Source organism: Balaenoptera ricei, chromosome 10 (genome assembly GCF_028023285.1).
Source record: "Balaenoptera ricei isolate mBalRic1 chromosome 10, mBalRic1.hap2, whole genome shotgun sequence".
NCBI lineage: Eukaryota > Metazoa > Chordata > Mammalia > Artiodactyla > Balaenopteridae > Balaenoptera > Balaenoptera ricei.
The window spans coordinates 92,455,395-92,481,490 of NC_082648.1; the positions used below are offsets into that span (position 1 = coordinate 92,455,395).

General features: G+C 38.7%; 3 protein-coding genes across 3 annotated transcripts; 2 read left to right on the forward strand and 1 right to left on the reverse strand.

The window, feature by feature from the left end:
• Positions 1 to 1,111: 1,111 nt before the first annotated feature.
• On the forward strand, positions 1,112 to 4,382 carry LOC132373789 (protein HP-25 homolog 1-like). Its single transcript, XM_059937391.1, is given in 3 exon segments — positions 1,112 to 1,145; positions 2,511 to 2,648; positions 3,925 to 4,382. Coding segments are annotated over 3 exon segments (630 nt in total).
• Positions 4,383 to 5,432: 1,050 nt separating this feature from the next.
• LOC132373790 (protein HP-25 homolog 2-like) lies at positions 5,433 to 8,848 on the forward strand. The gene is made up of 2 exons (XM_059937392.1): positions 5,433 to 5,514; positions 8,472 to 8,848. The coding sequence occupies exons 1-2, from the start codon at positions 5,433 to 5,435 to the stop codon at positions 8,846 to 8,848; spliced, it is 459 nt and encodes a 152-aa protein (XP_059793375.1).
• Positions 8,849 to 22,141: 13,293 nt separating this feature from the next.
• LOC132373792 (protein HP-20 homolog) lies at positions 22,142 to 24,488 on the reverse strand. Its single transcript, XM_059937393.1, has 2 exons — positions 24,407 to 24,488; positions 22,142 to 22,620 (listed from the first exon to the last, which is right to left on the reverse strand). The coding sequence occupies exons 1-2, from the start codon at positions 24,486 to 24,488 to the stop codon at positions 22,142 to 22,144; spliced, it is 561 nt and encodes a 186-aa protein (XP_059793376.1).
• Between the last annotated feature and the right edge of the window lie 1,608 nt (positions 24,489 to 26,096).

Sequence of the window (26,096 nt, forward strand, 5' to 3'; positions counted from 1 at the left end):
GACTATCCCTGTGTTTACTGTTTATTCCCATTGAGGCTGTTTTCTGTCCCTTTCTAGATCTCTCTTGACTTATGTCCTTCTTGATATCCTTGTTCATTATCTTCCAACTGATTTTACTTCCCTACCTTCAACAATATCAACTGATATGATATAAGGTATGTTTTTGATAGTATCTATTGTTATTAATTATTAATGTTTGAAATATCCAATCAATGTTTTTAAAGCATTTTAGTTGTTTGCCTCCCCCTGCACACAACTCTTTTATCTCTGTCTCTCAAACTTCCTCTGATTCCACAAAGTATTTGTGGGAGTTTAAATGAACTCACATATTATCATAGGACAATATAAACAAATACAGGAATATAGATTTAAAAAAAAAAAACTTATAGCAAAGCCCAAAACAAGTAGGCTAAAATGAGGACTGAAGGAAATAAGGTGTAGGTATCAAGGCAGTTTTTGAAATTTAGATGAAAATTTGTATCCAAGCTTTATGATGAAGAAATACAGAACAAAACATAGTCACTTATGCAAATTATATTAATATTGTTTGTGAAGGTCACGCCTACTTCTTTCTTGAAGGTCTTGATCTTAGGGCAAGAGGAAATCATTTTCCTGGATTTTGATTTATGGACACCAAGTAAGTTAAACCACAAAGTCCTCATCAACTTTCCTCATCACAATAAATTCAATGAAAGATTTCCTCTTACAGTCAGTTTATTGTCCTAACATTATATTTTTAGAATAATGCTAGTTTAGCTCAGCAAAATCAACTGAATGTATGATTTTAATTTAATTCTGTGTGGCCTTTGTGTGTTTGTATGTATGTGTGAGTAAGTGTGTGTCTCTATTTTGGGATCAGTAGGAATGGAATGGGGGAGTCAGTGACTGTAAAAAAAAGTTGTTGCCCACTTATATCCACCAAGACATAGACAATCCAGCACCATATTTGTGTGAAAGAACAAATCACCCAAGAGCCTGGAGATGTGCATTTCAATCCTGGTTCCATCCTCAAAAACTAAGAGCCTGGAGAAAGTACAGCCATCACCTTTTCTAGGCCTCAGTTTCTCCTTCTCTACGTCATTGCATGTGATACCAAGCCCCTCACGATTTCATGGAGGAGTTTGGGAAATGTGAAGCAATGGAATGTGCCAAAATGTTCAAGATATCCTCACAGCTGTTTTTAAATTGTTTTGAGATATATCCTTAGTTTTCATGTAATAGATTGTCAAAACTCTTTGAATTAACATTCTCTCTGGTTTTAAAATCAGAATAGCACTCTCCTTGTAAGATACCAAGAAGAATAAAAGTAATAAGGAATAATTTTAAAGATATATATATAAAGATATATAAAGTACCTGCTAGACTCCAGACAAAGAATATGCACATATCTTCTTGAAACTTTAGAACTATTAAACAAGGCAAGCAGATGCTCCCAGCATCCTTCTATAGATGTGGCTGGGAGAGAAGTTAGGTGACTGCCCTAAGGTCGCCCAGCGTGGAGGTAGCAGTGCTAGAATTTGAATCTACATCCTTTGACTTTAAAAATATACCCATAAATTAGCATATTTCCTTTCATAAGTTAACTTCAGCTTTGGAAGAGCATCTTTTGAATCAGAAATTAAGGCCAAAAAGTGATGAATATCTTACTTGAACTAGAAAGGATATTCTAAAAGTTACGGTTACTGACTGATGATTTAACAATTAGAAACACTCTACTTTCAAGAGTGTATTAATCATGTTAAAGTTGATTGTGTTTCTTGACACAAATTTCTGTAGTTGTTGCATACATTTGTAACCCATAAAAGTTGATTATTGAGAGCAAGTAGAAGATTCAATGTGTCATAAAGGAGAGAATATAACAAGTGCATTAACAGAAGCTAGTATAATGCAAGCATATTGATCTTATTGGCTTGATAGTTCAAAGTAGAATGAAGGCTACTGCACTAAGTAAAAGTTTTAGGGTAGTGGGAAGAAATAGTTGGCTAATTCAGTATCTGGCATTTGTCGATTCATTTACCATCAAAGAAAGATTCGTCATATATCTTCTATGTTCCAAGCCCATCCAAGAGATAAAGCAATAAGACAATATAAAATAACACATAGGCAAATCGGGTGCTTATTCATCATCATAAGAAGATTAATCACACCAATTATTTAAAGATCATTGCTAAACAGATGGCAGGAGGTTCAGAGTCCGTGAGAGAGGAACTCTGGGGTTTGCATGAGATTGAAAAAGCAGCATTGGTTTCAAATAGGATGAGTTAGCTGATTTTCTTGCATTTTGCTGTGTTTGACATGAAAGCATCTCAATTCAAAATGCCTCCTAATCTTGTCTGTATGAGTCACAGCATTGATACATGTAGCATTTCATGGAACTAAAGACCAAAATAACATCAATTTCTTGGAACTGTGAACCCTAACTTGACAAAATTTATAGCACAGTCTCTTTAAGAGAGGCTGATCCATCTCCCAAACTATTTGAAACTTCATTCATTTTTCTTCTGCTTCAGGTTTCTGGATTTTAGCTTTATTTGTCCTGTTACTTGTGGCCGATGTCAAATCTTCAGCAGATTCTCAGCTATGTGAACCTTGTGGACCCCAAGGACCTCCAGGACCCAGGGGTCCTCCAGGGCTACTTGGTTTAGCAGGTGGGAAAAAAAAAGCAATTGCTCTCTTAGCCTCTCATAGTTTCTCTTTGACTGCAGCGTTCATAGATTCAGTGAAATCTTCCAGGTGATCTGATGAGACTATTGATCATTGAGGTAAGTCATTTCTTGGTAACAAATGACCATGGTCTCTTTTTCTGAACTCTTAAGAGTCATAGGATTCATCTACTAAGACGGCTTCCAACCACCAAGAAATCTGTGTGCTAAAACATCTCTTTAGACACACTGGATGTACAGTCCAAATTGAGACATAGTGTAGAGCACTATGACTCTAGACTAGTGTAGAGCACTCTAGACTAGACTAGACTAGTGTAGACTAGTGTAGAGCACTAGTGTAGAGTTCATCTACACTATCTCTAGACTAGTGTAGAGCACCCATATTGGTGTCATACGGTGTAGGCGTAAGCCGAGGTTCATACAGTGATACCAGAGTCATGTGGGCAGCAGATATATTGACTACCTGTTCTCTTGTCATCTGCTGAGAGGTATGCTGGACTAAGCTCCCATAGAGATCCCATCAGCTTTGAATACTTGTACTGAACCTCTAAAGCAATGGTTTTGAAATCTGGCTGAGCATCAGAATCACTCAGAGACTTGTTAAACGTGTAGGTTCCTAGTCTCCATCCTCAGAGATTCCTCTAAAGGCCCACAGTGTAGACTGGCCCTGAGTAACTGGGGAACAGGGGTGGGATGGTGTTCCACAACTGGTTCTAATAAACAGGCACATTTGGATACCACTGTTCAAAATTCCCATTTAGTTCTGGCAATAGTATGATCCCTGGATTTGTCTGGGTAACTTCCAATAGTGATCCTCAATACTCAGCCTTATAGTAAAGACATGGCAGAACATGTCTGAAGATCCATTCATATACTAATTCATTCAATTATTCACTTATTGAACATATTTTGAGTGCTAATTTTACAACTGATACTGAGTATGACATTTAGAAAGAAAATTAAGTAAGATGCCTCGTTCCCAGTGTGGATAAGGAGACAGTCACTTAAGGGAAGGATTACAATTCTTTGTGGTAATTCTTTATACCTATGGTAACAATCAATACCAGATGTGGTACAAGGAGATAGAACTTTTCCAAATCTGGAGGAGACAAGAGAGCCTTCTGGAAGTAGTGATGCTTGAGCTAGGCTCTGACCAGTGAGAAGAAGGGTAGGAAGGAAGAAGCAATTCATGTATTAATACTATGCAAAATACAAAACCTTAAATTCTATCATTCTTTTTTCTGTTTATTTTGGGATCTAGGACCCCCAGGTGTAACAGGACCAAGTGGTATACCTGGGGTGCCTGGAGCAGTTGAGAAATGCCCATGTCTACCTCAATCTGCCTTTTCCGTCAAGCTGAGTGGGCATCTCCCAGGACCCTCCCAGACCATTGTCTTCCAGGAAGTTCTGTACAACCGTGAGGGCCACTTTGACCTGGCCACTGGAGTGTTCACCTGCAGCGTTCCTGGTGTGTACCACTTTGGCTTTGACATTGCATTGTTTCAGAATGCTGTCAAGGTGAGTCTCATGTGGAATGGCATCCAGGTCTGGGACAAATGAGCAGAGGCCAAGGACAGCCGTGAGCAAGCTTCAGGAAGTTCCATCTTGCAGCTGGAGAAAGGGGACAGGGTCTGGCTGGAGTCTAAGCTGGACAAAGAAGAATCTGAAAAAGGAACTACTCACACTGTGTTTTATGGGTTTTTGCTCAGTGGAAATTAGGACAGCTAGGGGTAACTGCATGATTCTCTCCCTCATGTAACACTGAATTTAAGAAAAGAAGCCTTCTACTCTTCTCATTCCACATAGTTCTTCTAGGATGAAGAGCTCACAAAATCAGTAATGACCAAGTTGAACAAAATGAATGTATTACCAATCGCTGAAACCAATGAAGACTCATGGTTCATCAATTTGTCAATAATTTCTTATTTGTGATTCCCAAAATTCAAGATCCTAGGTGGCAAAAATGTGGGGAGGGGCATCCCTGGCAGTCCAGTGGTTAAGACTTCACCTTCCAATGCAGGGGGTGCGGGTTCGATCCCTGGTCGGGGAGCTAAGTTCCCACATGCCTCCTGGCCAAAATGAAAACATAAAACAGAAGCAATATTGGGACAAATTTAATAAAGACTTTAAAAAAATGGTCCACATCCAATAAAAAATCTTTAAAAAAATGTGGGGAAAAAAAGAGTGAGGTAGGAAGCTGCCCAGCCATGTTGTTGTTAAAATACCGGGAAAATCCCCATTCAGCTCCTTTTTGAAGCCTGCCCCGCCCCCTCACCCCCAGAGGACAAAAACCTTGCTCAAACTCTCAAATCTATTCTGAGAATTAAGGATATAAATATAGAAGTAAATATCTCTGGCAGAGATGTCAAGTTTGCTTAAAAGACCAAATGAAGATGCTCCTCATCAGATGCGTCTCCGAAAGCATAACTGGATGGGTGATAGAGGTGAGGGAATTTCTGTGGCTTCAGAGTTTTCAGATTAATTATTAATTTACTTCAGGCTGCTACTTACCCAATATCCCTTCTTCTACCAATTTCTATTCTAGCTAAATTCGTTTGCATTGCCTCAACGAACCCAGTTAAAAAATGTAATTTGACCAGCTTCTATAACATTCAGGGTGGCCATAAGAAACACCATCCTTTCTGGTGAGATGTAAGCGCATGGTACTTGCAAGTGTTGTATTTAAAAGGGAAAAGACTCAACTGGCTTATGTCTTTGGCCCTTGGCCTCTGCCCTTTGCTTTCTCCATTTCTGCTCTGAAGAGTGAAGATGCAGGTCTTACAGCTGCAACAGCCATCCTGCGGGCATCAAATCAAAGCCCCATGTTCCGTGGTGGAGCAGGAGGATAAAAGTAACCACATTTTTTGTACACTGACATGAGAATCTAAGCCAACTTCATACTACTGATGACCAGACTCCTAAAAAAATATTGGTGGGTTTTGTTTCTTTATTATTGAATTATAACTTAAATATAGTAAAATGCAGAAATCTAAAGTACACAGCTTGATTAATTTTGTATGCATACAGACATGGACCCACCATCCAGATTGATGCATAGAACATTTCTATCATCCCAGAAGTCTCCTTTGTGCCCTTCCGGTCCACAACCACATCTGCAGCATTGAATCTATTATTCTGACTTTCAGCATCATTTATCAGTTATCTTTGCCTATTCCTGTACTTTATATGAGTGATATAATCCAATATAAAATCTTTTGTGTCTAGTCTTTTTTCACCCATCATAATGCCTGTGAAATCCATCCACACTGTGGTAACAGTAGTGAAGTATTTCATTGAATGGAAATGGACAGTATTCCATTATAAATATGCCACCATTTATTTATTTACTCTTCTGCTGATGGATAGTAGCATGACTTTGTAATTGACCTTTTCACTCAATATAATGAACTTAAGATCCATCTAATAAAGAGAAAAATCACAGACTCAGAATGGTATCACTTGCACTAAAGCCCATGATACCAAACCTAGATTTAATACCTAACCTATTTGTAGTTTCAACCTTCCTCAAAAATGTAATCTTAATCAGCCAGTTTGGAATTTTCTGGTCAGTACCAATGAGGTAACCTGTCACGTTGGCTCTCTCCATCCTCCAAAGGAAGAAGAGTCAATTGGCATGATAACATCCTCACCATTTCCTTCCCCCCAAAAAGATGTCCTGGCCCAAAATAACCCTTTCCATTCCTTTGCTAATGACTTCCTTGCCCCACTCTCCTTTCTAAACCTTCTACTTTGTACCTCTCCTTGGAGCACACTTCTAATTGCTAGATGGGCTGCTACCCAATTCAGGAATCACCTAACAAAGCCAATTATATCTTCAAATTTACTAGATTGAATTTTTTTTTAACACATTGAAGCTGCTCTGAATATCAACAATTTTTTTCTTTTTGGTCGTTCACTAGTATTCCATTATATGATGTATCACAGTTTGTTCCTCCATTCACTCATTGAAGTCCATTTGGTTTGTTTCCAGTTTGGTGCTATAACAAATAAAACTATTAGAAACATTTATGCATAGGTTTTTGCAGAACCATACATTTTCATTTCTCTAGGATAAATACCCAGGAATGGGATTGCTGGTTGTAGTTTTTAGCATACATATCCTATACATGTCTTGTTAGACTTTTACACAAGTATTTCATTTCTTCAGAGCCATAATACATGGTATTGTGTTTTTCATTTCTATTTCCAATGGTTCACTGCTAGTATACAGAAATATGATTGATTTTTGTGTGTGTTGACCTTGTATCCTGTAACCTTGCATAACTCACTGATTAGTGCTAGGAGTTTCTTTTGTAGATTCCTTGAAATTTTTTTTTTTAACGTCTATATTGGAGTATAATTGCTCTACAATGGTTGTTAGTTTCTGCTTTATAACAAAATGAATCAGCTATACATATACATATATCCCCATATCTCCTCCCTCTTGCATCTCCTTCCCACCCTCCCTATCCCATTCCTCTAGGTGGACACAAAGCACTGAGCTGATCTCCCTGTGCTATGCGGCTGCTTCCCACTAGCTATCTATTTTACATTTGGTAGTGTGTATATGTCCATACCACTCTCTCACTTCGTCCCAGCTTACCCTTCCCCCTCCCCGTGTCCTCAAGTCCATTCTCTATGTCTGTGTCTTTATTCCTGTCCTGCCCCTAGGTTCTTCAGAACCATATATATATATTTTTTAGATTCCATATATATGTGTTAGCATACGGTATTTGTTTTTCTCTTTCTGACTTACTTCACTCTGTATGACAGATTCTAGGTCCATCCACCTCACTACAAATAACTCAATTTCATTTCTTTCTTTCTCCACAGATAACATTTAAATTGGTATACTCTTTACTGTGGCATAATTACTCTGTGCTCACCCATAATTAACACTGGAATACTGGTGAGTTTCCTGCAAATTCAAGGGCAAAATGGTATCGTAGAAAACAATTTAGAATAAGGTATTAGGAGCTTTTCCCTCAATTCTGAGAACTTATTCTGCCATCTCATCCTCACTGGAAACTATTCACCAATTTGATCCTGCATCAGTGATTCCTCTACCTGATTGTGCATCAAAATCATCTGTGGACGTTGTTTAATTTTCAGGGTCCTGGATTCATCCCCTTGAAATTCCAATTCAGGTGGTCACTGCATTATTAGCTAAGACACTCTCATGCACAGTCCAGCTGGGGAGACATTGCTCTAACAGCCCCTTTTATCTCTGGAATAATACAATTCCTAGATCTCCTTGTGTCATTGTTTCCCAAGAGTAGTCCTTACTTGGTGTTTGTGATAATAAAGACATGATCACACCTATGAAATGAATTGAAAGGGCAATTCAAACAATTATTTATTCAATCATTGCTTCCAAAAATATACTATGCTTATCAACTCGACACTGGATACCATATAATGGCGCTTTAGGAACAAAATTAAGTAGGGCACTGGCTCTTCATCTAATTAAGGAAACAAAATAGGTACATAATGGGAGAGATTACTATTCAGTGTAGCAAATGCTACAATCAAAGTAAACACTGGATTCTGCTACTGTAATGGCAGAGAGGAAAGACTTCCTGGGAAAAGTGATGCATAAGATGATCTTTGAAGGGCAAGTGTTAAGCTAGTAGGGGGGGTAGTGTGGAAAGAAATTTATGGACTGTGAAATGCATGAACTTCAAATCTCCTCTATCCTCCTTCTGTTTACCTTGGCCTTACCCCAAGGCCCTCCAGGACCATGAGGAATTCCTGGGATTCCTGGAGACATTAAGAATTGTTCATCTCCCCCCAAATCTGCCTTTGCAGTGAAGGTGAGTGATCCCCTCCCAGCCCCCTCCCAGCCCATTGTCTTCAAGGAAGCCCTGCATAAGAACCAGGACCGCTTCAATCTTACCACTGGAGTGTTCACCTGCACTGTCCCAGGCGTGTACCACTTTGGCTTTGACATTGAGCTGTTCCAGCATGCTATGAAGTTAGGGCTCATGAAGAGTGGCACCCAAGTCCTGGAGAAGGAAGCCCAGGCCAAGGACAATTATAGGCATGTTTCTGGAAATGTCATCTTGCAGCTGACGATGGGAGACAGAGTCTGGCTGGAATCCAAGCTAGACACAGCAGAGAGTGAGAAAGGACTGATTGAAAGTATGTTCTTTGGGTATTTGCTCTATGGAAATTATACTGGCTAAGGGGTAACAGCACACTTAAATTCCTCAAGTGGTCCTAAATTTCACAGCAAACTTCCCTTCCCCCCTGGATATTTTTCAGTGACCGTTGAATGAATAACATTAAGAATGCCAATTTACCTATGTCAAAGTAACCCTAAAAAACAGTCAAGATTAATTATCCATTAATTGGTCAACAGTTTCTTATTGAAAGCCAATCAAATTTCATGTATTCTGCTATATCCAAGGAACTTCAGGGAGAGCGTATGTCAGGAAATCAGAGCTGGTGGAGGCTGGGGGAACCAGGAAAGTCCTCATGCCTTTTCTTGAGTATGTGTGAACATTTTTCACCAGAGGAAAAAATAGTCTTGATCACAGCCCCCAACACCACTTCAATTTCACAATTTATAGTATAGCTAGGAAAGCAAAAATCCCTGAGAGATGAAGAAAATTTGCTTAAAGTCACACTAAGCAGTGAATACAAACTACCAAGTACATATTTTGCATTTGATGCATAGTGCGTACGTTGATGATGGTTTGATCAAGGAACGAGGGTACGGATTGAGGGAACAATTTCTGCTGCTTAATACTTTGCAGAAAGAGAAAAACAAATATCGTATACCAACGCATACAGGTAGAACCTAGAAAAATGGTACAGATCAACTGGTTTGCAAGGCAGAAATAGAGACACAGATGTAGAGAACAAACGTTTGGACACCAAGGGGGGAAAGCGGTTGGAGGTTTGGTGGTGGTGGGATGAATTGGGAGATTGGGATTGACATATATATACTAATATGTATAAAATATATAACTAATAAGAACCTGCTGTATAAAAAATAAATTAAATTAAAAAAAAAAAACTTTTCAGACCCTGCTAGTTGCCTATGCAGTACCCATTCTACCACTCCTTGTTTAATTTATTTCTAACAGAGCTCAAACTTTGGGCTGTCAATGAACCTAGTTAAGGGCAGGATCTTCAGCCTCTTTGCAAAGCATGGGTGGCATGTGATACCATCTGAAGAATGAAATGTAATCAGGTGGGGCTTCCTGGGTGATTCTTTAAAAGGCAAATCCTCAAGTGACTTGTTTCTTTGTATTTTTATCCTTTGCCCTCTATTCTTCCCTCTTCACCCATCAATCCCCCTCCTCCACCCCAAGAAGATGCAATGCCTGGGGCAGAAGCAGCCATTTTGCAAACTTGAGAACAAAAGACACATATGCTAAGCAGGCTGAGGGAGTAGGATAGAAGCAGATCAGGTCCTTAATAATTTCCTTGCACAGCCACACCAGACCTACATATGAGAATAATAACCACTGATTTTATTAAGCCAGTGTAGACTGGTTTCTGTTAGATGTAAGCAAATGCAACCCTGATATACTTGTTCTTTTCCTTCACAGACTTGCTCTCTCCTAGAGACTTTGCCTACCCCCCACTCCCCTTACTCTTTCCCCTTTTTCTTCCATCATCTATCAAACATCTATGTTTAATATGCTAAGAAACTATCTTTAACCTTGAAGGTCCCAATCTAGTTCATACACAGACATGAGAGCTAGTCACAGCTCTGTAATGTGTTACCAGAGGAGATCAGAGATCAATGATACACCCAGAGGCTTCCTCAGGGGTCGCTGTACCAAGGTATCCAAAACTGAGTTCATGGCTGCTTCTTCCTCCAACACCTCATGTATTTCCATTGTTTTCTTTCCCCATGAACAGCATTACTAACCACTGACTGATGCCACCCACCTCCCTCTTGTCACCTCCCCAATCCAATCTGTCACCGAGCCAAATCAATTCACATTTTTACATTCCCACAAGCAATACCATCATCTTCACCTGTCACCGTGCTAACTGATGGACCAGTCCTCCACTCTGTGCCTCTTTGATTGGATTTACCCCATCCCAGCAGCCAATGCTCATTGCACAAAAGAAAATGTTATCATATTAATCCCTTATTAAAATCATTTCATGGTTTCTCATTTTTCTTAGGATAAAAATTAAATAGTTATTGCATATTTGAAAATTGCAAAGAGAGTAAATCCTAAAAGTTCTTGTCACAAGAAAACAAATTCTGTACCTATGTATGATAACAGATGTTAAGTAGACTTATTGTGGTGATCATTTCACAATATATACACAAATATTGAAGCATTATGTTGTACACCTGAACATAATATAATGTTGTATGCCAATTATACCTCAATAAAAAATAAATTATTAATATGGTTTACTTTATACCTCTTCATCTTTTTTTCCTACCACACCTTTCCTTACTGGCTGGTTTCCAGGTACATTGAGTTTTTAGTCCCTCAAATAATGTATGGTCCCTGGACCACACTGCCACAGGGCATTTGCACTGGTTCATCCCTCTGCCTAGGTCACTTATCTCCATAACCACCAATACTTTTTGTGCCCAGTCAGATTTCAGAAATACCTTCTTGAGAAAGGAATGGATAATAAAGTAACTGGCCAAGTGCCCCTTTCATGCATTCTTACATTATGACCTTCTTCTTACCTGTTTGTAGCAATGGCCACAGCTTTATTTTTACATTTTAAAAATTCTCAGATTAACGTCTCTCTCCTCTGCTAAACTGTAAGCTGCATGATATCAAAAACTCTATCTTTTATTTTGGTCTTTACTGTAACCTCAAAATCCCACATATGTCTAGCACATTCTAGGTGCTCAATAATTTTTGAAACAATGATAGCAGAGGAACACTTAGCATAGTTATTAGGACATGGTAAATTTAACCTGCTATAATCAGATTTATTATTTTGTTGTTACTAGAAATTGGCTTTGTTCCAATCATAACCTGTTTTATATGTATTAAGTACTTACTCTGCTCCAAGCACTTCACTTACCTCTGTGTCTTAATTTACCTGGTGCTTTACAATACCTAGGAATATTCGAAAGGAGCCATATCATTTTGCCAATATTTTTGAGTTATTTATGAAAAATTTCAAGGAAGACAGAAAGAATATATTTAAAAAGTTTTAGTTGTTTCTGAATATGAAATCTCTGCTAATGGTAAAGAACAGCAGGAAGGCACTTTATCCTTCCCAAACTCTTTTTTTTTTTTAATTAATTTATTTATTTTTATATTTATTTTTGGCTGTGTTGGGTCTTCGTTTCTATGCGAGGGCTTTCTCTAGTTGTGGCAAGGGGGGCCATTCTTCATCGCGGTGCGCGGGCCTCTCACTATCGCGGCCTCTCTTGTTGCGGAGCACAGGCTCCAGACGCGCAGGCTCAGTAGTTGTGGCTCACGGGCCTAGTTGCTCCGCAGCATGTGGGATCTTCCCAGACCAGGGCTCGAACCCGTGTCCCCTGCATTGGTAGGCAGATTCTCAACCGCTGCGCCACCAGGGAAGCCCCCAAACTCTTTTAATATACATTTTCCCACTCAATTTTCCACCATCTTTAGAAGGCATTTTTATTGCTATATAGGTATGAAAAGACACATAAAGCGCAAAACTGACTCTTGCTACTTCTGACTTCTATTGTGTGTGTGTGTGTGTGTGTGTGTGCACGTGCACGGACGTACACATACACACATGCGTGTGTTTTGTAGCCAAGGCATGAGGGGAGGAATAACCTCTCCCATGAGTGGGAAAGAAACACATATCTACTATGGATTTCTATTTACTAACAATGATGGGAGAGAGAGGAAGGAAAGATTAAACACCACCCAGAATGAATGATCTTTTGTTTAAACACTAACAGGCTTCTAGAGTATGGAAATGTTGACCAGGCCACACATCTCTGCTAAAAGTTTACTTTCAATGTAATAGAAAGTGTACACATCATTTGTCTCACAAGAAATACGGATGTACATGATTTTAGTGGTCTGGGCAGCTAAGTTTGCCTCACTGTTCCCTGGAGCTGCAGCTGTAGGCCACTTTTGTCCCATTTGGATGAACGGCTGGTGAACCAAGGTGTCAAAAGTTCAGAGGAGGTTTGTTCCTAATCATACTCCTAACCCCTACTTTCAGAAATGTTGCCAGAAAATAGTCCAGTTACACTCTCAACTTTCTAGCACTTACTTTTATACCATCTGTAGTTATTTATCTATCAGCATATTAGAGTTAGCTGTAGTACCTTATAGTTCCAGATTTTAATAACACATATACAAACTAACTGACAAATTGCAACAATCGTACAGAAACATATACATAATCCTAAAACACACACAATGCATGTGAATATATATGTAATAAAATTTTATATACATATATAAAATTTTATATGTAAATAAAATATATATAAATTTTATTTACATATAAAATTTTATTTGTATATAATTTTATTTATATATTTTCTTTATTTATTTAATACTCATAAGCTTTCCTCTTTAGAAATCAATCTTGGGGTACCCCCTAATTAATTTCCAAGTACATAGACTGCTTCAATAAATCCTTAGATGTGAAAAGATAGACTTCCAGCCAAAAAGTAAGTGGGTCTGTATATAACAAAAGAAGGGGAGTTGATCAGTGTAAAACTGTGAAAAGAGAAAGGGTCTGAAACTACAGCAACAACTTTGAAGAACATGGGAGGTTAAGATTTGATTCCACTTAACTTGTTTGATGGGCTATGATGTAAAACTCTTCCATCTAACGTCTTACCGTAAAGTCTGCTACTGTATATAACTTAATTGACTGTCAGGGTAAAAATCAAAGAAAAAGACCTGAAGTTTATGCCATGGGAACTATAAAAACTTGATAAAAATATGAAAATTACACTGGAAAGCATACAAAATAAGACAGTAGATGGAAAAGCATATATGCTCAAAAAACTCGCCCTGGAAAGGGTAGAATTTGCGATTTTGTACCTTTCTGGCCTAGCATGCTCCCCAACCCACCCCCCACCCCAATCTCTTATGGCCAAAAACAGCAGAGGAGTCTATAGACTTACCACCCATGCAAGGTGTCAGGAAAATAAGTTCAGAACTGGAAAATCACCTGGAAATTTAAAGGAGGAAATGTCAGCAGCTAGAGAGTCTTGGAAGGAGTTAGACCCAAGATCTGAGTATGAACTCTAAGCAAAACCCTGGCTGAGAATTACATATGCATGAGAGGCAACAGAGGGCCTCGTGGAAAAGCAGGCAGAGGCAAGAAAGAAACCTGCTCTTGAGAGACACAGTAGCCCAGGACAAGACCTGTGATTTTCTGCCTTTTAAACTGAATGCATTTCACAATAATGCACAGCTTGGGCAAAAGAACACTGAAGCCTTGTGGCCTTAAGGTGACAGAGGGTAGAGCCAACCATGTAGCTGGAAAACAGGGGGTTATCCCTACAAACAAAATAAGCACAGAGTGGGCCCAATGTCTCTCTATAACGTCTACCTAGATATTTGGCTGATCGCCAAATTACCCAGGCACAGGGGGAATCCCACAGAGGTTGGTTTTAAAAAAAAAAAAATCAAGAGTTAGAAACTCCAGAAAGAGAGCAGAGATATGAGCCGGGTATATATTTGCAGTTTGAGTTCAGACATGTTAACTGCCTAATAGAACAAAAAATAACAATCCTCAGAACAACTTAATAAAATCCAGAGTCTCAACAATGTATTATCTATGATATCTAATTTTCAAGCAAAAAAATTACAAGAAACAGAAACATGTACCCATTTTCAGAGGAGAAAAAAAGTAGAGATTGACTTCAACCAGGCCCAGACATTGAAATTAACAGACTTAAAACTAACTATCATACATATATTTTTAAAATAAGGGAAGTCTGTTAAAAAATGAAGGAAATACTTGTTTAGAGAGGGAATTGCAATAGAAAAATAAAAATTATAGTCAGAAAGGAAATTTGAGAGCTGAAAAAAAAATACTGAAACCAAAATTCACTAGATTGGCTCAAAAGCAGATTGGAGCTGGCAGGGGAAAGGATCAGTAAATAAAGATCAACAGAATTACCCAATCCAAAGAACAGAATGAGCAAATATTGAAGGAAAACGAGCAAACCCTCAGTGACCCTTGGAACAATATTATGTGATTCAGCATAAGTGTAGCCCACCAAGCTACTAGGAGGTTGCTTTGAAATGTAAATGGTATAATATTAATTCTTATAAAATGTCTGCTCTATAATATGCATTTCGACAAGTTTTGAGTTTCCATCAGCCTTTCTAGGATGTAGGTTTATTTTTTGAAAGCCCATTTAGCAAAATGGCCAGTCATTAAATAACTCATTTACTGAATTGACTTTTGGAAAATTGACTTCTGGTAAATTAGTCTGCCTAATATTTTTTCACCTGGCTAACCTGTTATGAGGTCACCTGCTGTCTTAATGAAAGGTTGAGCTTGGCTTACAGATACCTACAATGCTTGAGTAAAACATAATCAGGATGGGAAATCTTATTTTTTACATATATCACCATTCCTTATTTGAAAGACAGATTGTATCTTTTTCTATTACACATGGAAAATTAGCTAAGGGGTCGAAACTATTCTCCTCCCATTTCAAAGTACTAGTGTACAGATAAACAGAAGTTGGAGAGAATATTTCAAAAAACTATAAGGAAGTTGCTCCAAAGCACACAGAAGGGAGCTGATGCAACATTAAGGGCTGCATTGCTCCAAGTCTCTCTTCAACAGTCTTTTAAAAATCTCAGTGATCCTGGGTCCCAAGGAAAAAAGAAGATCTTATTCAGTCCCCAATCCACGGCCTGCTTTGTTTTCTACCCCAACAGTAATTTCTCCCCAGGATGAATATCAGTGGGAATATCCCTTACATTTTAAGGAAAATTCTACCATTAATCAAGCGTGGTATGATCAGTCCCCAAAATCTCAAGAAGGTGTTCACAGTATCTGCATTAATCTATTTCCAAATCTGAATTCTTTGTTCTTAAATAACACTTTTTGTGGGATTCCACTGTTGGCTTTCTTTTTCCTCAGCCCAGTCCCGTTCCCTATAATGTACTTTTTACAGGCATGATGTAAAGATATAATTAGCGCTGCATGTTCAATCCTGGAAAAGAACTCACATATTTCATAAAAATAAATAATAAATTAGTAAGGAGAAGGCTATCTTACTCTGAAAGTACCTAGTTTTGCTAGTACACTAATTTGCCTTGAAAATATTCCCCACCATCAAATTTTGATACATCTTTGGTCATATATTATATCCTTACTGTTAATACCATAAAGGAAATCTCCTGGTTCCTATTTAACTACACCCTATCCACTAGGGTGTTGTATTCCATACTTTCTGAGGTACTCAACTCTTTCCAATATTCTGGATTATAAGGAAGCATTTGTTAACTAAGGAAAGAATGCTCAAGGAAGAGGGAATAGCCCAGTGAGAATTGTCTTAGGGCAGGAGCACATTTTTCATGGTTGAGGAACAGCAAGGGATTCACTGTTTCTGAGGTGGAATCAATGAGGAAGAGAGCAATAGAGGCTGCAGTCAAAGTTAGCATGGAGTTGGGGTGGTGGATGGACGTGGACAGATCATATATAGCCTCATAGACAAATGGAAGGTCTTTGATGTTCACTGAAAAAGACGAGAAGCTAGTCAAGTTTAAGTGGAAGAGTTCCATGATCTTAATTCTATTTTTAAATGATCACTCATACCATGATGGACTTAGACTGGGAGGGGGGTTGATATAGAGCCAGGCATACGAATTTGGGGGCTATTGCCATGATTCCATCCAAAAGTAATGGTGGATTACATCAAGCTACTAGGAGTTGAGTTTTTTTGTTTTGTTTTTTTTAAGTTTGGATTTGGAATATATTTTGAAGGAAAAACTAGCAAGATGTCCTAACAAACTGGATGTGGTGTGTGAAGCAAAAAGAAGATTCCAGAATGGCTGCAAGGTTTTGTGCTAGGAATCTAGAAGGACAAAACTGCCACATGCATCCATGGGAGAACTGCGGGGAAAGTAGATGTGTAGGGTAGGTCAAGAGCTTGGGCTGGGCATGTTAGGTCTGAGATGTTGTGAAGAAAGGATGGGGAGGGATAAATTGGGAGATTGGGACTGCCGTATACACACTACTATATATAAAATAGATAACTAATAAGAACCTCCTGTTTAGCACAGGGAACTCTCCTCAATACTCTGTAATGACCTATATGGGAAAAGAATCTAAAAAAGAGTGGAGATATGTATATGTATAACTGATTCACTTTGCTGTACAGCAGAAACTAACACAACACTGTAAATCAACTATACGCCAATAAAAATTAATTTAAAAAAATAAAAAATAATACAAATAAATGTATATGCAAAACAGAAACAGACTGACATATAGAAAAACATGTGGTTACCAAAGAGAAGGAAGGGGGGAGGGGCAATTTAGGGGTAAGGGATTAACGGATACAAACTACTATGAATAAAATAGATAAGCAACAAGGGTATATTGTACAGCACAGAGAATTATAGCCACTATCTTGTAACAACTTTTAATGGAGTATAATCTGTAAAAATACTGAAACACTATGCTGTACACCCAAAACTAATATTGCAAGTCAGCTATACTTCAATTTTAAAAGTTTCAAAAATAAAAAGAAAAGATGAATAGTTGGTGTGACATTCGATTCTCACCTTTTTGGGATGCTCAAAGAAATCTGTAAACATAACCAACCAGACCGCCTTCTAAACCTTGACTGATGGAATTTACTAGTTGGAAGATAAATAATAGTCTTGTAGGGAGGTTGCTATTACTGACTAACAATATAAAGAATAACAGTAGCAGGAAAGATCTAATGCTCTTGGATAGTTTATTTTAAATAAATAAAATCCTGCAACTTATTAATGTAGTGATAAAACATGGAAGATAGTCATGTAATCCTCATGACCAGAAGGACCCAGTGACTCTCAAAGCATAAAACCCTAGAGATCCCAAAACAAAGTGTCTCTCCTGTGCTATCTTGTCGGGCTCACACAGCAACCAGCACTCTGAAACTTGATCTTTTCTCATCTGGGGTGAGAAAAGAGATCCAGTGATCTATGTCGGACAGATTCAGGATCTCCAAAATGTCTATGTTGTATTTGTGATAGCTTCTCTGCCATGTCCTTTGCCCACCCTCAATAAAGCGTGTTGCTTGGGTAAAATTTGTATTTCATGGGACTGTGCTTGACCATTCAGCACTATTCGACATCTCAGTTGGAGTCTGACATCCAGGAGGTTGGTCTGGAAAGAGACATTTCTGGAACGGTCAGCATCTAGAAGTTATTTAAAGGGATGAAATCACACGTGGGGTAAATGGATATAGAGAAGGAAAAAGAACAGATCTAAAAAATAGGACATGCCAACATGTAGGGGACTGAGAGAAAAATCACTGGGGTTGGAGGAAAATCAGGCAAGGGTGGTGACATAGGAGCCAAATGAGGAAAGTGGCAGCAAGTCAGTGATCAAGTATATCAAGTAACAAGTGGACTGACCGTCTGGAACCAGTGTCAAGGTTATTTGTGACATTGATAACAGCACTTTTGGCGGGACTGTATGTAAAACCTGAGTGAAGTAGGTTGAAGAGAAGGGGAGATTAGGAATTGAAGAGAAGTATAGACAACTGTGTTCGTTTACTAGGGCTTCCATGACAAAGTACCACGGAACTGGGTGGCTTAAACAACAGACGTTTCTCTCTCATGGTTCTGGAGGCTGGAAATTTGAGGTCAAGGTGTTGGCAGTGTTGGTTTCCTCTGAGGCCTCTCTCCTTGGCTTGTAGACAGCCACCTTCTCGCTGTGTCTTCACATGGTTTTTCCTCTGTACCTTCCTGGGTCTAAATTTCCAGTTCATAATAGGATTAGGATTCCCCCGTCATGACCTGAATCACCTCTTTAAAAATCCTGTAATATTCTGAGGTACTAGGTGTTGGGCCTTCAACATAATCATTTTGTGGGGGGACTTCCCTTGTGGTCCAGTGGGTAAGGCTCTGCGCTCCCAATGCAGGGAGCCCAGGTTCGATCCCTGGTCGGGGAACTAGATCCCGCATGCATGCCGCAACTAAGAAGTCCGCATGCCACGAGTGCCGCAACGAAGATCTCGCGTGCCACAACTAAGACCCGGTGCAGCTAAATAAACAAATAAATCTTAAAAAAATAATAATAATAATTTTGTGGGGACATAACCCAGCCCATAACAACTTTCTCAAGAAGATTTTGTGTAAAGAGGATAAATCAGGCAGTAGTTGGAGAAGGCTTTGGTGTCAAGCGAGAATTTTCTCTTTTCAGATGTGAAAACTCAGTGTGGTTACATACAAAAGGAATGATCTAGTAGAGAACAAAAAATAGGTGAGAGGGGGAGACTTACTAAAACTATGTCTATGAGGAGTTCAAGAAAACAGGATCAAGTGCACAAGTGGAATTCCTACATAGCAGCGGGGGTGTCAGCCTGTGGGATAAGACGGAAGGCAGAGAATTCAGCAGAGATGCAGACCTGGGGGTTGGTGTGATGGAGGGACTCTGGAAAGTTTGCTTCTAATTATTTCTTCTTCTCAGCAAAACAGAACACAAGGTAATAAGCTGAGTGTTGGTGCTAGAGATCTGGAGAGAGAATGAGGGTGCGAAATTGTAAACGGGAATGAAGGACACAGCATGGAGTTGCTAAGCAACAAAAAGGGCCTAATTGTGACCAATGGCCCTGAATTGAGAATGAAATCACTGTGGCTGCATACTGACATTTTTGTAATTGTGAAAAAAGCCCAAATACAGAAAAGTAAAAAGTGTAAATGAACAGTATGATAAGTGACTGAAAAACAACCCCCTGGGCAAAATTCTCTTAAAAGACCCTACGCTCCTTTTAGGCACTTGTTTCCTATTTCTTTTCATCTTAATACATACACATCAATCATTTAAAAATGTAATTTAGGTTTGTATTTTTTTTAAATGTTTCTTTATTAATTTTAGTAGGTTGGTTTTTTTTTTGGCCACGCCATGCAGCTTGTGGGATCTCAGTTCCCTGACCAGGGATTAAACCCAGGCCACGGCAGTGAAAGCCCAGAATCCTAACCACTAGGCCACCAGGGAACTCCCAGTTTGCATGTTTTTTAAATTTATAAAAATGGGATATTATTGTAAGTATCCTTTAAATCAGTAGTACTTTTCCTTCACAGCATGTGTAACATAGGTGGGCAACACTCATTTAATTTCATTGTATAGCATTCCATTGCATGAGTGCACCGTGAATCCTGTTTCTATTTTACTGTCAAGGTACAGCTGTGTTGTTATGCTATTGCAAACACACTTACCTTCTGCTGAGTATGCCTGCCAGCTCTCCAAGGATACACTCTAGGCACATTCCACACAATACAGCCCCTACACCACCTGTTTTCATCTGACTGGGATTCCATCAATGCTGTCAATCAGTTTGGAGAAAATGCTTACTATATTAAGTCTTACAATCCCTGAACAGGGTTTCTCTTCGTTTCTTTCATTTAAAACCTTTCAATAGAAATTTATACTACTCTTCATAATAGTCTTCACAACTTTGTTATGTTTAGTCCTAGATACATTTGCTTTAAAAAAAAAAAAAAATAGAGTGCCCTCCCCATACTCCAGGCTTCCCTCCCAGCAGTTGGTGGACACAGTCCCAGGCAGAGGCAGCAGAGGTGGCCATGGGAACCGCTGAGCAGCGGGGATGCAGCTGGATCAACCCATTCCTGCTTCTTCCTGCCAGCTCACTCGGCTGGGGGCATGCCCAGCCCCTTCTTCCCCAGCCCAAGTCGCCTATATTTGCTATTTTCATTGCTAGTTAAATTGTATGTTTTTTTTTCATATTCTAATTAATTGATTCTGCTGTAAAAAAAACACAATTGATTTCTTAAATTTACATCCAAAATGTTTGCTAATTTTCATTAATTTAATAACGTATAAACGTATGTGTTTTTTGGCTTGAATTCATACACTGGTAATATAATAAACTTTGATTCTTCCTTTCCAATTTTATATGTTTTATATTTTTCCTGCTTACTCCATGGATGAGGATCTCCAGAGCAATACTGAGTAGAGGTGATTGTGGACATATTATTTTGGTTCTCAATCTGCAAGCTTACATTTCCAGGGTGAGATGTTCTGTACGTAACTTTTCGGTAGTCACTATGAGATTAAGAAAATTCCCTTCTATTCTTATTTCCTAACAGATTTTTAAATTATTAATCAGTTCTGATTTTTTTAAGCAAGTGCTTTTATTGCCCTTTTAAATGACTATGTAATCTTCTCACTGAATTTGTAAATATGATAAAGGGTTCTTCCAGCCAGGAATGTGGGTTTAGGGACAAGAAGAAAGTATGGCTTTGGTAGCTATGAGAAGAGTGATTTTTAAGTGAATATAATCTATTTACCAAAATTCTACAATTCCGAAGGAGGTAAAGTTAGGGATGGTCAACGACTGAATTTTTGTCAACGGCATGCAAGCAAAAACTCTGTGACCCATCTCTCAGCCTTGCCCATTAAAAACACCTTTCACGAGACTCTCCAGGATCTTTCCACTTTTGCTGTCTTGATACAAGAATAATGGAGAGCTCATAAGCCACATGTCAAAGATGGCAGAGCCACAAGATGGAAGGAGTCTGAGTCCCAGAATCACTGTTTAGGAGAGATTCATTCTCTGGTCCAGAATATCAATATTGGAATTTTAATGAGTGAGAAGTAAACTTCTATTGAGTTAAGCTGTTTTTCCCTGTTTCATTAATTAGTGTTACCTTAAATCATACAATATTTTCCCAAGTTTTTGTTGTTATGGAAGGAGGATAAATCCTATCATTATCGTAAGCAGAATAATGGCAGTGTGTTTTACTTCAACCCTCTTTAACTGTAAAAATGATCTGACAGAATTTCCAGTGTGAATGACAGAAGAGGAAAGCATTAGAGGGATAAGGAGGGGCACATGGTGAAACTTGTCAATTAGTTGGAGAAGTAGATTGGGGAGAGGGAGGGACTGTGAGCCTGTTTCCCTTGGATAAAAGGTAAGACTTTCTTTTTTTTTTTTTTAATTTTTTGGCCGTGCCATGCGGCATGTGGGATCTTATTTCCCCAACCAGGGATTGAACCTGCACCCCTTGCATTGGAAGTGCAGAGTCTTAACCACTGGACCTCCAGGGAAATCCCGTCCCTTGGATAAAAGGATTTCCATCCAGTAATGGGGGTCTGGGGACAAAGAGGCAGAATGGCCTTGGTAAATATTAAAAAGTGATTTAAGTGAAATAATGTCATGATTTCTGGAACAGAATTCTAAGGCCCAGTTCCACTGTGACCAAATCTACCTGTTCCTTCATATAAATATAGAATGTAAAAAAATTCCAAAATGTTAAGGAAAGGAAAGCCCAAGAGGCCAAGATATAGTGCATATTTATTTATTTGTTTGTTTGCTTTAGACAGCAAAATCATAAGGGATTTGTCTTCGCTATATAGAGAGGCCAGAGCCATGTCAGGAAACCAGAGAAATAGATTGTAACTGTGGCTTGCTCCGGCTCCTCGGTTTCCACTTCTGCTTCTAGCCACACCTTCTTGTCTACGCTCAGTGGCAGGGTCAACATGCCAGAGAGATTCCTGGACTCTTTGGTGGAGACCTGACGCTTTTCTAAGACAGAACTTTTGTTCCTCATCAGCCGAAGGATCACCTTGCAGTGCTGGAGCTCCACATCAAAGAGGAAATGGGAATTTCCTGGCACCCTGCATGTGAAGACCCCAGTGTCCTCCTGTAAGTCTCTCTGGGCATTGTACAGGACCTCTTTGAAGGTAACAGGCTTCAAAGGTGAAGGCAGCTTGTCACTGAGCTTCGCAGTGAAGGCAGACGTTCTGTTGCACAGGCATTTTACACTTGGTCCTGGAGGTCCTGGCAATCCTGGTAAACCTGGTATCCCTTGGAAAAATGGAGAAGACCCAGTAAGAAGGTCATAGCATCCAATAAAAAGATGGTACCTCAGTTGATGTATGAAACCACCACTTTTTTGTTATAACATCATGGTTAAGAGATTGATCTTTGGTGTATGATTAAATGGTTACAAGTCACATCTCTGAAATTGACCAGCTTTGTAATCTTGCTAAAGTTAATTGATGTTTCTGGGCTGTATTTCCTCATCTGAAAATAATATTATTGACTTCTCATGTGACTGTTGTGAAGTTGTAATGAGACAATGCATTTAAAATACTTGTAGTGCCTACAAAACATTAAGCCTTACAGGAAGACATGTATGGCATGATCTCACTTATAAGTGGACTTTAAAAAGCTGAACTCATAGAAGCGGAGAGTAAAATGGTGATTGCCAGAGACTGGGGGTGGGGGAAAAGGGGAGATGTTGGTCAAAGGATACAACGTTTCAGTTATGTAAGATGAATAAGTTCTGGAGATCTAAGGGATGTCATGGTGACTATAGTTGATCAGATCCATTGAAAATTCACGATTCTTGGCATAAGGTAGTGAGAATGCAGGCGTTTCTACTCCCAGCTCCTCTCTTCACCCTGCTATGGCTCTATTTCTTCCCTTTTCTTTTACTCAAATACACACAGAGGAGGGAAATGGGGAGATGTTGGTTAAAGGGTACAAAGTGTCCATTATGCAGGATGAGTAATTTCTGGAGAGCTATCGGACAACATGGTGACTATAGTTAACAATGTTGTATTGTATGCTTGGAATTTACTAAGGGAGAATAGATCTTAAATGTTCTCACCACACACACACACACACACACACACACACACAAAATGGTAGCTATCTGAGGTGATAGATACATTAATTAGCTTGATAATCATTTCACAATGTATGTATATATCAAAACATCACCTTAAATATATACAATTTTTGTCAGTTAAAGAAATCAAATGTTAACATATGTTAAGTATTATTAATTCTGTTGGCCTTCAATTGTTTGATAAGACTCTGTACTTCCTGGAATAATTTAGGGAAATAACAATAAATGGCAAACAATGTGATTTTCTGATAGTATATGGATGATAATGATCCTATATATCATTTCACCCTGATTTGGGTGGGACTAGTTCTTGCTAATGATTCTAATCTTACTGAGGATGAGGATAAATAAAAAGGCCTGGGTGTCTAAGTCTGGGAACCAGAAACCTTTGGATTACCAAATCTAATCCTTGAGACCATCCCATAAGAGATGACACACAGTTGTGAGCTTTCCTGAGAGTCCCCTCGTGGTCCAGTCTTACTGGCTACAAAGAAGTAACCAGGACAGAATCTAGGAAGAATCTTGCTTCATATTCAGGTGCTCATTGGGCATCATCCTTTTCGTAATAACTAAGTTTGGAGCTCTAAGTGCCCAATGAAATCCAATTCTTTTGATGATACATGATGCCCTGCTACACTTACTAACCCCTACGTTTTTCTTGTTGCTTATCAGACAGTTTAATCCATGATATTAACTGTTACTTAGCACATCCTCCCACTATGACTAACCCACATGGATCACAGCCCCCTGGTACTAAAACTAGGCCAGTCTCTCTTGTGCCCTGTGATTTGGGCTCTGGTCACCCTGCCTTGGGACCCAATCCTACAGCTGATCATTTTCTCTGCATTCTTTTCATCCTTAATGCCTCATGCTCCTGAGCCTTTGAGGATTATGACTTTCCTACCAAGACTATGAAATGAGAGGGGCAAATAAGAGGCAGAAGGATATATTTCTCACCTCTCAAACCTGGAGGTCCTGGATATCCTGGTGGCCCTGGAGGTCCAGCACATCCTTCTTTCTGAAAGACAGCAGTTTCCATTAGGATGATGTTGACCAATATCTGGATGTCTTGATTAAAGAAACAAACAGAGGTTTTTTTCTGTTCTTTGTTTTTGTTTTGTTTTGTTTTTATGTGAAGGCTGGATAGGTAGAGTTGCAACCTGGTCCAGGAAAGGTATCATCTCTAGAATTAAATTCATGGACTCAAATATCATTCTTACCCATACTAGTAAACTGAGCAGGTTACTCTCTGAACTTCAGCTAGAGTTTGTTAACCCCCCTTCATTATCACTTAATATATAGCAGTAATTATTCCATTAAAAGTGTTTCTGAATCCTGAATGGTCAACCTTTTTTTTCATCCATCTTTGAATTGATAGCACATAGTAAGCACTTGATAACATTTCTTGAGTTAAGAAATGATTTATTCTTATTAGAGCCTGTTATATATTGAGTGCTTATTATGGAAAAGATATTGTGCTAGAAACATCATATCATTAAGTTTTCATGACGTGCCTGGTATTTTTGTTGTAAGCATCTTTGCCACAAACGTTATCACCACAAACATTTTTTTGCCACGTAACTAATTGTCCGTAAGGCAATTTTGCCATAAAAGATAAAATAACTGGTTAACAGTTGTTTGGTTTTATTTCTCCACTGACTCAGTACTCCCATTTTTATATTACATAAATCTTAGCCCTCATAATGGTCCTGATAGTGATGAGTAGGCATGGTGGTCTTAAAACAGTGTATGATAACAACTACATATAGAAACTTGAGAGAAAATATGGGGAAAAAATTTACTGGAAGTGTGAAATAAGAGAGTGCAAAGCCAGATTGCATACTATACCGGAAAATGACAACACATCAGTTTGCAAATCCTTGGGTGATTTGAAGGCACAGAGTTGAACCAGCATTTCCCATAGAACTTTGGAACGTCTATCAACGGACGTGTGACACAATGCTGAGAACAACCACCGTGTAGAGGCTTGCACAACGCAATGCAGAACTCAGTTACAAGTATGCATCCTAGTGTTTGGAAACTGATACCTCTCTTAATGAAGGAGGAAATTTTAGCAAAGAAGAAAAAGCGTGATGCTGAATGAAGAGACAAATCTGAAAACAAAAAAACAAACAAAAAAAAGAAAGTATAAAATACTGTGAAAGACTTGGAAGACAAGTGCTTTGGTACAACCTACAAAGTAAAATCAGTTATTTGCATGGTATTGCCATGAATCTGCACACATTTTTAATGTATTCAAATATTCTGTATTTCACAATAAAGTCTTTCGAATTTTGTTATTCATTTCTTATGTTTCATTATGTTCTTTTTAATGTCTCTCTTTTATCTTTCATTATTTTATCTTTTACAGCAAAATTGCCTTATGATAAATTCGTTATGGGGCAAAAACGTTTGTAGTGAAAATGCTTGCGGCCAAGAAGCTGATAGCGAAAGTACCTAGAACCGTTCGTTACATCCCTACAAGGTAAGGTTCCTATTCCATTTTACAGATTAGTAGATTGAGATTCAAAGAGGTGATCCTACTTATTCTCAACCAGATTGCTAGTTAGTTACAGCCTGAGACAAGATTCTAATTCCAGGCATTCTGAATTAAGAATCAGTGTTCTTAACCGTAAGTGTTTTAAAT